The sequence below is a fragment of the Calonectris borealis genome, chromosome 3, assembly GCF_964195595.1.
Source record: "Calonectris borealis chromosome 3, bCalBor7.hap1.2, whole genome shotgun sequence".
NCBI lineage: Eukaryota > Metazoa > Chordata > Aves > Procellariiformes > Procellariidae > Calonectris > Calonectris borealis.
The window spans coordinates 75,909,027-75,923,093 of record NC_134314.1 but is presented as its reverse complement, the minus strand read 5'-3'; the positions used below and the strand labels follow the sequence as shown (position 1 = coordinate 75,923,093).

Here is a 14,067-nt window from a genome sequence, read left to right as displayed (position 1 = left end):
TTTCATTCTCTAGGGACCTTACTCATGTATGACTGAAGTCCAGGAAAAGATTGCCCTTCTCTTCAGCGGGTGGCACGTTACCCCAAAACCCAGCACTGCCCGCACAGAAGGCAGGCGGCAGGGAAACATATTTCACTTCTTCCAATCAGGTTTTTAATGCAAAGGGTTCTCAGACAATTCCAGGTCTTCCAAGCCAAACAGCTACTACACAAAAGTGGCTGAGAGGACCCATCTACTACTCACAAGTGGCTTAGGGGACCTATTCGCAAAGTTTTGCAATGGGAGCGCCTGAAGAGAGAAAGTGAGCATGAGAAGTGGATGGCAGAAAAGGTGTGAGGTTGGATTTCAATACACCAGGTTCCCAGTTCTGACAAAGGTGTTCTCCATCACCATCAAAATATCCAAAACACTCTGCCACCCCCATGGCATTCTCATTGCAATGCGATGGGGTGAGAAAGAAGCGCTGGCATGGAGATGACTCAGAATCTCACTCATCCTTTTTAACCTTGGCAGTATGTAATGCCTTCTTTCCAAAAGAAAGTGAAAACTTTTGCTGACCAGGTTTAGGCTTCTGGAAATCAACCCTTCAGAAAAGAGGGCGAAGATCTGACAAGAAGGCATACCATTGTGGAGGTCCTGGTCTTGATTTAATCAAGTCTTCTCATGCGGTTACTGCAGTGCATAATATTTGCCAATAGCTAGAGGGGAGGAGATTAAAAAAAAAACAAAAACAAAAACAAAAAACCCAACAACAGAAACCCAACCAACCATGTTGCACAGTTGTATCATTTCATTAATCCTGCTTGAATCAGAGAAGCAATCGGAGACATCCATCAAGCTCTTTAATGCACAGAATAAAACCTAGCAGCTCCAGCACCAAAAGACTTGCAGTCTAAAAATCACAAAGCTATCTCATTGCGTTCAAATGTCTCCATGAATTGACAGCAGATATGAAAGAAACATACCTGTGACTTTTCTTTTAGTTAAAGATGACCTATAGACAGGTTGGCTCCGTCCTTGGGAGCTCCTTGATGGCAGCGAAACAACATGAACTGACTCAGAGGCTGTACATGCAGGGGAAAAAACAGAGACTTTCCTGTAACCTTTTTCACTGAAAAAAAGTTTTAGTCTTTTCAGGCAAAACTCTGTTTTATTCTTTTCCGAGATACAAAAGGAGAAGCTTACTTGGAAGTTAATTTACTTAGAGTCACAGCATTTATGTCAGAGAGTTCAATATGCATGCAGTAAGAACAGTAAAGTTGGTATTTTAGAAGCAGGAAAGCAAATTATTAACATGAAAAGACTATTACAAGAGTCCTATATTCTAGGATTGAGTTCTTCTCCTGATAATTTGATTATTTAAACAACATTTGTTCTCCCTCTTTAAAAAAACATAGTATAGAAGTAATGAAAACAAGAAGTAAATGCTCCAAACTATGTTACACAGTATTTCTCATCAAGATTAAGTTTGTTACTGAACTCCCACTAAGTCCATGACAAGCTTTCCATGGACTTCTGTACTGCCTGGACAGGCTCTCAACCTGCGGAGCAGTGGTACGTGCTGGGCATCAAACAAACAGGAGAGCGTCTCCCACACGTACGTGTCTCGACCCTGTCACCTCGGCACAGACGCCAGACTGTCCCCTCTGCGAGCGGTGCGTAGGAAGATGAAAGGGATGAGAAATAAGTATGAGATTCCTGTTAGGAAAAGAGGGAATAACTGATAAAGGTGACTGAGGAGTTCTCTCTCTTTGGAGAAACGGAGATAAAGACGTGCGTTTAATACAAAACCCACAAAGCAGAAGGAGAAATATATTGCAAAGCCAGGAATTCTGGCAGCCACATCTGATTTTGGAATCATCACCCATTTTGTAACCCAAGACCAGACTATCTGTGGGACGGGCTTCCAGCCTACAGGAGAGATTGTGAGAGAAAGAAGCCTGACCTCGAGCAAACACACCCGAACAGGACAGGAGCAAAGTAAGACTCCTGAGTGCAGACCTAGCGCCCGCTCGGGCGAGAGGAGCTCAGGCAGCAGGACAGAGACAGGTCAGCCACGACACAGGCAAGTGACACAAACAGCGCAAAGGGAAATGCTCAGCCCCCCAGGAAATAAAACTGTTGCAAACCCCATTGATGGGAAATCCTTTAAATCAAGGGCAGGTGATCTAGGGCACCAGTGCAAACCATCACAGCACAGCAGGGCAGGGAGCACAGAAGAGGCCAGCCTGACTGTCTCAGGAGCTCTTGGTGACCAGAACCTCATGAAGGAACTGGAGAGAACTGGACACACGAGTGTAACACTCTAGTATGGAGCGTGGATACATACGTATGGTAAGCGAGGATGCATTTAATTAAAGCATTAATTTTTTCTCCACTGGCCTGAAACAATGTAGGGACACAAAGTGTAAGAAGAGGACAAGAAACAATGGATTTCAGAGCGGTCCCACCACATGCAAGGAGAATCTGAGCTATGGCTCTTCTCCCCAGCCCTTCCCTCTGCTATTAATAAGAGTAACTCGCACATGGTATCTCTTTAACACAGCATCAAGTTCTGCTACACTTTCTATCCTGGTCATCATATTTTTCTGTTAAGAACATGTTACAGAATGCAATTATAGCGAGTATTTTCATTTACAGGAAGAAGTCATTTAGATGGCTGCAACAACATGTGGTCTGTGATCGCCTAGCAGCCACAAGGGATTACAGAAGTGTGCTAGCTCAGCTAGATGCTATCAGGGAAATCTGACTCACCTAGTTTTCTTGCTTCCTGGTTTTGTCGCTCTTGCAGCAGCGGAGCATAGCTCATCCTTCGGCCGCTCTCTCCATACCCACGGAGGTAACCTTGGGATCTGCTGCGTGGACCCCTGAAGCCTGCTCCATAAGGTGGCTTCCACCGAAAAGATAACTTGCCATCTGGAGACTGGGCACGCACTCTCAGAGGTCTGTTTGGCATGTCCTTCTCTTCAAAAAATAAGCAAACACACACACACAAAACCCATCACAGTTATTATGAAGCACGTGACACGTATAGCAGCCCACATGCATCTGTTGCAAGCACATCTATTAAATAACATCAGAATAAAGGGCATAATTTTATAATTTTTTAAATTTTGCTATAAAGCCCAACTGCAGTAACAACAAGCTTTCCAAGCGGGATGTACAATACTCAATAGCGTCTTTTCCCAGGCTCTTCAGACAGACTAGTGCAAGACACTGAAAGTGAGAATGTATTGCAATACAAGGACTCCTGCCAGAAACTGGGGATGTCTTGTACCTTTCCTGTATAATCTTTTCCTTTTTTTTTTTTAAATCCCCTCTCCCTAGTTCAGGCACAGCAGTACATTATTTTTTTGGCAAAAAGCACAGCACCGTTTCACTATTTTTAAACTTTCTTTTAGAAAGCAATCCACATTAAAAGCAGGTTCTCTTCTCCTAATCCCATCACTAATGGTTCTGCTCTCTGACAGCCTCACATTTATCAGGTCTGTTCTGCACATGCTTCAACTCTTGACTTCCCAAATTCCCATTATACGATCCCTTGAGCATCCAGAACTGTAACAGGTACCTTGTGCAAGTCATTTATTTTTACATTTGCTGGCAAGTTGGCAGTGTTCTTTTAAGAAGTGACACTGATGCAAGGATTACTCAAGCAACCATTTTGGTTGCTCTGAATGGCAGCTCCAGTTTTCGTGGCATCCTCCATTGCATATGACCTGCACCATGCTACGGCACAGGCTGCAAGCAGAGCACACAGCAGGAAGAAAAGTGCTGGCAGCACCAGCCAAGACTGAGATCTCCCACACTTGTAGCGATTTTTTGCCTCTTATCTTTTACATTTCGCACTCAGAGCAGGTCTCTCTCAGTCTCTTCTAGCAATACCATTCCACCAAGCACAAGGGTGCGTGAACCTGCCAGCACAGAGGTTACACACTGTATTCAAACCCCCTCGCTCGCTGGCTCATTGCAATCAGAGCAATGTCAAGAGAACAAGAGACTGGGACAGCAACAGCTGCCAGAGACCTGGACAGACAACAAAAGACAATGCACCAAAGTACCCCTTGTCAGAGCAATAGCGAGATCCTCTTTCCAGCACCAGTTCAGGAGCTCAAATTTATTCATTACAGCATTTAAACATGTTACTTTAAGTATGTATTGATGTCTGCATGTCCCTATATACAACAAAAGCAGGTTCTTTTCCAATATTTCTGCTCAGTTACATCTTCTATAACCAAACTGCTCACTGGTCTTTACCTGCTGACAAGGTTGCATCTTCTTACACACTCCCAACAAATGTTCTTCTATTAAATTACCCTTTGGAAGGGGTCATAGTGACTCTCAAAGCTGTTTGCAGAGCTTCTCTTGAAATCCCTGTCAGAAATGCAAGGTTTCAGTGCTGATGAGGTGTATAACATATGCAGAGAACCGCACGCTCCCAGGGAACTCTGCTTTTCTACTGAAAGACTGGGCAGCTTAGCTTGGTAAACCTTGCCTTTTTATTTTGCCCATAAAGAGACAGATCATCAGTTTAAACACAGGGACTTCAGCAGCTTCTCTCTTCTGGCTGCTGCTCACCACCCCAGCAAAACGAAGCAGCTATAAACCCAGATTAATCTGCCAATTAAGCTGGTTTTACAGACACTTTGTGTTACCGGAGCAGTGTATACTACCTGGACCACAGCAGTGGATCCAGTCCTAAGTGTTTAACAAACAATAAATGCTTTTTGCTATACAATAGATACGGTTGCTTTCATGAGGCTCCCTGACCACTTTTCAAGGAACGTTCTCAGTCACGCACTCTATTAAAAAAAAAACCTGCTCCCACACGGTTTCTTTTTCTTGCTCTCCCGAGCAGTTGCTCAACACAGATTTCAAAACCCTGTTAGTCACTGATCATGTAGGCACACAGCCTTCATTCACAGCACCACCATGGAGAACTGAAAGAGGGCAAAATTCAAGTTGGAAGGGACCCCTGGAGGTCTCTTCTCAATCTCCTGCTCAAAGACAAACTACCTCCAACACTGCATGAGGCCAGCTCTGGCTTTCCCTAGCTCAGTCTTCGAAACCTCCCAGGATGGAGATGGCGCAGCCTCCCTGTGGACCTGCTCCAGTGCTGCACCAGCTGCCTAGGGTAAAAGCTTTTATCGTAGAATCATAGAATAGTTTAGGTTGGAAAAGACCTCTAAGATCATCGAGTCCAACCGTTAACCTAGCACTGCCAAGTCCACCACTAAACCATGTCCCTAAGCACCACATCTACACGTCTTTTAAATACCTCCAGGGATGGTGACTCAACCACTTCCCTGGGCAGCCTGTTCCAAGGCTTGACAACCCTTTCGGTGAAGAAATTTTTCCTAATATCCAATCTAAACCTCCCCTGGCACAACTTGAGGCCATTTCCTCTCGTCCTGTTGCTAGTTACTTGGGAGAAGAGACCAACACCCACCTCGCTACAACCTCCTTTCAGGGAGTTGTAGAGCGCAATGAGGTCTCCCCTCAGCCTCCTCTTCTCCAGACTAAACAGTCCCAGTTCCCTCAGCCGCTCCTCATAAGACTTGTGCTCCAGGCCCTTCACCAGCTTCATTGCCCTTCTCTGGACACGCTCCAGCACCTCCATGTCCTTCTTGTAGTGAGAAGCCCAAAACTGAACACAGTATTCGAGGTGCGGCCTCACTAGTGCCAAGTACAGGGGCACGACAACTCCCTGCTCCTGCTGGCCACACTATTTCTGATACATTTTCCTAATGCCCAACCCAAACCTCCCAAACAGCAACTTGTGCCCGCTGCCCAGCGTTACAGCATTACCTGTGGCCTGCCACCACCAAGAAGTGGCTTCCTTGCAGCCCCCAATCAAGTAGCAGTTGCCTGCTGTGGCATGTCGCCCTACCCTCCTGTTTGTCAGACTGGGCCAGCTCCGCTCCTGCAGCCTCTCCTTGTAGCCCACGTGCCGTAGGTAGTCACCACCTCCCAAGATCTCAACATCTCTCCTGAGCAGCCCAGCCCTGGCCGGAGGGGAGTAACACCTCCCCTCGACCAGCCACGCTCTCCCGCGTGCCTGCAGCTTGCCGGGCTGCGGTGCAAGCACACCATTCGGGTTTTGTCTCGGTGCCAGGGAGCACCAAGAGCCCGCTGGCCCAGGGTGGCTGGGAAGGATGCTGCAGCCCACCAGCTCTGCTCCCCCAGTCAAACCTGCAGCTTCCAACTGGAATTAAAACAGAGAGTTGTACGGGACAAAGGATACAAAAGGAACCAGTCCAGCGAGAGAGCCATATGGAAAGTATTCAATCTAAAACAAATGTGGCTTTAGGCAAAGAGAAGTTTATCGACCTGAATGCAGGGGATCAGCTGAGATTTTAAAACTGGGGCTTTCTAAGGCTTCGATTACTTTCCTCATGGTAGCACCACACTTTACTGCCCATTGTTCCCATTTCACTAGTTAGCTCCAGTTTCTATTTATCTTTCCTTGTCACAGTTTGACCAGCAGGAAACTGAAGGCATCCAGAATGGAGCTATCAGAGAATGGTTTAAATGGCTTTGCTGGTAACTGCTGATCCATCAAAACCTGTACACTTGTGTGAAGTCTGTGCCAGGCTTGACAAGAAAGGGGTTTCTCATTAAAAACAAAGAGCAGCAGAAGGATCTTGCCCACCCCGCTGTAGCCCACAGCCCGGGAGCCATCAGCCTGGTCTGGGATAAGGCTGAAGGTCCTGACCTCAGCCACACAGAGGAAGAAGGTGAAGCTGGGCTCATGCCACCTCGTACGAGCACCTGCAGGGCTGCTGTCCCACCGGGCTCAGCCGCGCCGTAGGGCCAGCGCTCCCCAGTCAGGACATTTCCCACTCCTTAAGTCCCCCATGGGACAGCAGGTCACTGCCTCCTGCTGTCACAGCCCCTGCACCTGAGCACTCTCCTGCCCTGGTCTCCTCCTCTCATCTTAGCTCCAGGAAATAGCCTGGATTTCCACAGGGAGGATAATCCTAGGACTGTGGAGGTCGAGCAACAAGAAAAGCTCACTGTGTCCTAAGGACTAGAGTTTGTCCTGCTGGCCAGGCTCATTCATCTTCAAAAAAAAAAGAAAAAAAGAACAAAAACATTGTCCTAAACAAGCTACACTCATCAGGGAAGGGGTGGGAGGAGGAAGAAATAAATCCCATGCATCATTAAAATCATTCAATTCCCAAAGTAGCCCCTTCCTGTGGGGACACTGAACTCCCCAGGAACAATAGTCTTGAAGAGATCACAGCTAGCAAAAAAAGAATACTGAGGTCACCACAGGTCAAGCACTATGAGGACACATCCCATCACCTTCCTGCATCACTAGGATCCCATTCACTGCACATCTAGGTGCCGGATGTGAACCTGGAGATGGCAAGATCTGAACCTGCTCAAGAGACTACGCAGTGGATTTTTTTGCCATGCTGGGCTAAAGTAAGCAAAACCTCTTGAAAAATCAAGGCATCATTTCAATCCTAGACCAAGGGAGACAAGAATACGTCCAAGAAAAGGGATGTGGAGAGGAGGAGTTGAAACAGGGAAGATCAAAGTCAGTGAAAGAACTACTATAATAATATTAAAAGTGACACAGAAATAGGAACATACATGGAAATCTGATGCAGACAGGGAAGAAACATAGTGCTGAAACTGAGAAAAGGCTAAGAGTGAAGTAGCATGGGAGGGAAGGCCTAGACAGAGCTATAGCCTCTGGATGCTGGGCTTCATCCACCTTCAACAGGACCTTGCAAAAATCCTCCAGCCTCCTCCAAACAGATTAATGTGACAAAAAAAATTGCCCTCACTTAAGCACAAACATCCACTAGGTATACAAGTACACCAATCTCAGCAACAGCGGTGCGGAGATCTGTAAATAAACCCTCATCCTTCCAGAGGGAGGAAAGACACATCAGATTGTATCTGGGAGTTTGCACTCCCAGTGATGCAGGAAGTGGTAGATTTACCAACAGGAGGACCAAGCACAAACAGAAACCCCAATACCTTGCTCACTACCTGGCATAACACATCCCCACATCACAGGATGGATACATTGCACTGCTGCTCACTCCCAGCATCAATACCACAGCTCCATCCAGGCCAGCTGAGTCCAGCCCAGATAAATGGGCACCCAGAAACGGCCCAGGACACCGGTCACTTTTAGGGCCCCTGAGCGGTGGGGAACATTTCCACTGCTTCCCTGGGCTGCCGTCTGATCCTGCCAGGCATCTCTCCCTACCTCTTGCAGTGGTCTAAACTTGGGCAGGTTTAAATTTGGGCAGCCTGAATCCTCAGGCCCTAACAGGTCCCAAGACAAGATTTCGGATCAGCATGAAAGCTGCACAGCTGACAGCTACTACAGTGCCTGAGGTTTCTCCTATCAGAGACAGTAGATATGGCCTTTATGAAAGCGTACAGGACTGTAGCTGTCTGTTCCCCATTTAACACCTACTCTGGCACACCAGGAACTCAACTGGATTTCAGCAAACTCTGCATGAGGTCCCAAATCAGTAGCAATGAAAAAGCTAAAGCTTCAGATGCATTCACTCCCAACCCCTTTTTTTCTAATAAATTTTGGGAACTGCTACCAAGTGCTTGATTGAACCGAAGGTTGATTTTCCCCATCTCCCCACTATTTGCCCCTGTAAATATCACTAAGGTTTTTTTCATTTTTGGTTCCAAAACTGATTTAACAGTTTTCTGAACCTCCGCTCTGGCCAAACTAAATCAACTGGTAAACATCTTCAGATTTCACCTAAAGAGCTACCTGCAATTAAAATAAAATCAAATCCTTTTCTATGTTCTGGAAAATGAGAGAGAGTCACTCCCTTGTGCTTTCTTCAGTGTAGAAATCCAACATTACCTACAGCTGCAGGAATTTGTGTATAATATCTTGGCCCCAAAAATGCAGGGCTGATTAAAGCCTCGGTATTGACTTTTCGCAGTTGAAATGTCCACTAGTATTGCCAAAGTTTCTGTGCGTGTCAGGACTGTGGGAGAACATTTTACAAATTATATAAGCCCAGAGCATGAGGTCTAAGCTGAGGGTAAAACATCCTCTAAACAACCACACAAGGAGGCAGCTTGCACTTGCCAAATCACACAGGTTCTTCAAAGGGCCTCATCAATTATCTAGCGAAGGAAAACACAAAACAGCTCCAGAAGAAAAGGGAAGTACTGACCCCTAGTAATCAATCTATAACTGTGGGGAAAAATATCCCAAGCAGCTCAAACCTATTAAGAAATAAGTGCAAAAAAGTAGTTGAAATAGGAGGTCACAAAAAATCAGGCACTTCAATTTACCACCACAAGTCTAGGTACAAAATGTTTCCTTTTGCCTTCCCTAGTCAGCAAAAACTTTTCTACATTTTCCTTCTATGTGCCATTACTTCAGGACTGGAAAACTGGAGCTATAAAATGTGTTCTGCTGCAGAGAGGACACATATTTGGCACAGTCAGTAGACAACATTCATATAGTCTATAAACATCTACCAACCTCTCTTTTCACTTCAGGCAGAAGTTTGGGAGGCTAAGCACAATGACCCAGCCATGGGCAAAATAACAGTTTGAAGGGAGAAGTTGTAGCTGCTTAGAGATAACGAACCCATCAGAAAGTGACCAACTGCCTTCATTAGAAAAAGCCAAAAATGCCAGCTGGCAAATGAAATCCTGTCATGGGCAACTTGACCAAAAATCATCATAGTCTACACTGCAACAGCAAACTGATGGGATTTTTTGCTTATTGTTTTGCTGGGGGTTTTTTGTTTTGTTTTTTTATTATTATTTTTATTTTAAAAATTAAATTCCAAGCATCAAATGAGACTGATTGACTCTGTACCCTGGATTTGAGACTACTGCTGCTTTACTAGACAAAACAGTACGGAAGATTAAATAAAATGTGCCAAACTGCTCAGTCCATTCACCCTCCTCAAAGAGTAGATCACTGTCTTAAGAAGTCCTTAACTGCTCCCTAAGCACAACCAATTGTCCTCTGAGGTAATAACCTTGCACCACTGCCAATCTGCAAGAGCAATCCAGTTTCAGTGCTGAGCAACGTGGTTTACGAACACCCTGCAGCGTCCCTCCCAAAACCCAGCACCAGGCCTAGAAAAGTACCTCAGCCAGCTGTGGTGCCTAGATCTCTGAGCTATTTCTTTGGGATATAACACTCCTGTATACCATGCACTGTCATAAGTGTCTGAGCCCTACCACCATGAAGGTATCAGCTGTACTTGTAGCAAAAAATGACAGTGAATAAGTGAACAGAAAAAAAGAGGCACTACATTTTGATTCTTCAGCTGGCAACTCTAAAATTTATTCCATTTGTGAGGTAAGACCCTTTGTAAAGCATCCACATTCCTAAAACTTATTCCGTCGGCCTCTCCTAAATGCAATTGCTTGAGCGGTGATGCTCAAGTTCATAGCACGCATGGCAAACACATCCTAGGGCACCTCTACAATTGCCCTTGTTTGGCAACTTGTGAAACCAGGACAGGCATCTGCCCAGCGGTGCAGAAAGACTGAGGGACGCCAGCCCCGCAGGAGGCACCAGGGAAGCCAGTGGGGGAAAGCCCCGCGCTCAGGTGGCAGTGTTCATGTACCCAGGGCTGTATCATGGCCAGCCCCTCGCCAGGAAAAAGAGTTCATTGTTTTCAAAAATACTTTGCAACATGATCACCCATCCCTTCTTCATGCCTGCAATGGGTATTGTTTTCCACATGGTGCTCTACCATCTTCCAGCAAGTAAATCACCTTGTGCGTTGGCTTTAAGGGTTGGGATAATTCCGATACATCTTTTTTTTTTTTCACCTGATTTGAAATAGATTATGAAACAGAGCATATTTGAAAAAGGAGAAAGCAGAGCTTTACTAGCAGAGCCAGGCGCCTAAAGCTCTGTAGTCCTTTGTGCAACTCAAGGCTTTCAGTTGTTATTCATGAACAGGAGAAGAAAAACGGCATTTTACCATAACTGAGAGGCACAAGGGAAAAAGAACATCCCACCTTTCAATCCACACAGGGGCGGCTGCTTTGCTCCTCGCTTTCACATACTCTCACTGTTACCTATCTCCATACAGCTATCTCAAAGCCACATCAGCAGAAAAGTAAAGAAGAAAGAGGACAGACAAAATACCACAGAAAGATACTTGTTTTCCACCCAAAAATTAATGCACCATGTCACTTTGGCAAAGTATTACTGGATTTTTTTTTTAAGGTTTGATCCAACCTCCGTTGAGAAAATGGAAGCAATTCCACCAGCTTCAATGAGGGCTGGATCAGTGCCATCCCAAGAAGAGTTCACTCTGCAAAGATATTTCCTGCAGTCAGTGAGCCAGCTCAAACAGTGCTGATGTGGCCCTCTGAACTGGGATGTGCTGACTGCTCTAACTCCAGAAGACTCCAGGCTCAAAGATTTACTTCAGACCAGCCATGGCACAGAGCATAGCACTAGGTCTAGTGGGGCTCTTCGTAGCATTGCAGCAGTTAATACCTGTAAAAGCGTAAGTATACGATCGGAGAAAGTAGGACTGAAATGGGAGAACAAATCCAGCCTCAGGCTTACTGGGTTGGTAGGTCCCCCAGCATTTTAACACGCACTGTCAAACCTGTCCTTATGTGGGCTGATCAACTTTTTTAATGCCACTAATTTATGCACTCAGCATCAGATCTCCTCCTGGAAATAAGCCAATCAGTTAAGGCAGTGGAGGCAAGCGACACATAAATCCTTTATTTCTTGCAAAAAAACAATAATCGCTCAGCACATTTCCACACACTTCTGCTTGGCGCAGAAAGTGGGGACTGGAACGCTTTAGTTCCTGCAAAGCACAATGGAAAGTGTGCCATAATTCACCAGGCTCCGGCCAGAAGTTTTGGGCAGAGGACCAGTATCCAACGGTAATGTCTGATTTAAGCAAAGAGATTCATTATACATCTGTAGAGGAGTTACCTGGCATCCGGAGGACATTCTTTAAATTGACAGCATCAACAGAAGTTTCCAGGGCTCCCTTTGAAGAGCCCTCTGAATGCTAAGCACAGTAGAACTAGGGCATTTTCCAAACTCAACAACGTATTTCTACACTATTAATACATGTATTATAACTTAAGAACAACCAACAAGAGTTATTGAAGGCTTCACGTTCTCCCGCTGATGTCCACGCACAGGTTTCCTTCTGCATCAGTGCCCCTTGAAGGGAGCCCACTGAGCCTGGGCTACCCTCTTCTCTCACACCCGCTGCCTTTGGACACCTTCCATCTGGGCTTCTCCAGTGACCAAACCACCACGGTGGTAAAAACCCCCAGCAACCCCGAAGGGGCTGTGAGAGCACACGGCAGCCATGGCCCTGGTCTGCAAGCCTCCATCTGGGGTGTTGTCCAACACCTGCCTCCTCACTGAGTTGGAAGAAAGATGGTACTGGAGTGACACCACTTTTGGGGGCTCCTTGCAGGGACAGAGCAGGCGAAACCATCTGGTAAAGGTGTGGGGATGCCCTGACCGTGGCTGACCTCATCACTCGGGCTGAGCTGGGGGATTAAGAAGCACTTCTGCTATAGGGGCAGGGGGCCAAAGGGGCTGCAACCCGTTTATTTCAAAATACTTCCCATCGCAGATCCCCTTCTCGCACCCCGACCCTGGTCATTACCTCCATTCATCCCATGCACGGCAGAGCAATCATGTTCAAATGTGTCCTCCTCTGCAAGCTTCACGCCTCCATTGTCAAACACATACCCTAAAGCGAGATGTTTTCCTAATGGCTTGACATCAGTAAGCTTGGAGGACATGTCAGAAGACCTGCAAGCGCTACAGCTCTGTGGGATGCCACAGCATCTGTACGGACAACAGCTTCATCCCTGCCTTTCCTGACACATCCAAAATGACAGATGTACATATTTTTACTATGATACTATCTACCAGCAAAAATCATTCCAAATACTATTCCAGACCATGAAAAAAAGCCTGGTAGCTGGTCCATAAATCATAATAACAATTTAACATTTACCCTCAGCTGACTTTTTGTTTAACTAACCGACCACATGAACAGGCGTCCATGAGCTCTGCTGCAAAAGCAGTGCTGGGCTGTTCCCTCTAGCGCAGGTCAAGGACTCAACGTTCCCAGCTCCTCTGGGACAGACTTCAGCACTGCCATGGGGACAAGATTGCAACTTTAACTTGGAGTTTCCTGAATTTCTATTGTTTAAGGCTTTTTAACACTAACATCTGTGAAAAATAAGATATACATATAATAATAAAGACATTCTAGTAATATGCATGTGCTTGCAGGCCTAACATTTCTGTCATATATCAAACACAGATATATGACACTCAGATGAATTTTAGAACAGACAACACACATTGGAAAAATCAAAAAAAGACACCACAAAGAAGTAAATATCCAATGGAGAATATCATGGAAAGCAGTAGTATTCAAGACAAGGATCTGGTGGTTGTAGTTGCTGACAGATTAACCAAAATAACAATGTGATGTCATCCAAAAAAATCAACATAATTCTGGCTGGATCAGTTGGAGATTGTTCTACTCTGCTGTGCAGTGAAAACTCACCGCTGTAAGAACTGTGTCCCATAGCCAGTCATTATGTTTTAAGAAAGATACAGGCCCACTGAGGAAGGTCAAGAGGAGAGTTATAAACACAGTAAGAGATCTAGAAACATGACCTCGGAGCTAGAAGAAAGGAGAAACATCTCAGCACCCAGGCACAAAGGCACTATGGGCTGTCTCTGAAAATGTAATGCTAAATGGATGCTGGAGTTCCCATGAGGAGCACTGACAAAATCTTTGCAAAGAGCACTTCCTATTGAATCCACATATTTTCTGAGGAGTTACCAGCAGTCTTCCACCCTATACAACACACCCTATTCCTTAGATCTCCTAGGCAATGTAATGTATTCAGGAAGTTACAAAAATATCTTTCCTTTTCAACTGCTTGTGTTTTGATTTCGTATTATCTACCGACAATAAGTTCCACAGACACCCTATGTGTTGTATAAAATCCTAAGTCTTCTCATGGGTTCCAAAAATACAGTTTTCCACTTAAAGAGTTGGTCCTCTCCTTTGTGTTGTACAG

At 45.5% G+C, this 14,067-nt stretch overlaps 1 protein-coding gene across 1 annotated transcript in view; it reads right to left on the bottom strand.

The window, feature by feature from the left end:
* Positions 1-12,765, bottom strand: part of FNDC1 (fibronectin type III domain containing 1) — a 53,955-nt gene extending 41,190 nt beyond the window's left edge. The window contains exon 1 of the mRNA XM_075147913.1: positions 12,627-12,765. Coding sequence (XP_075004014.1) covers positions 12,627-12,765 — 139 coding nt within the window. The remainder of the gene's footprint in view (positions 1-12,626) is intronic.
* Between the last annotated feature and the right edge of the window lie 1,302 nt (positions 12,766-14,067).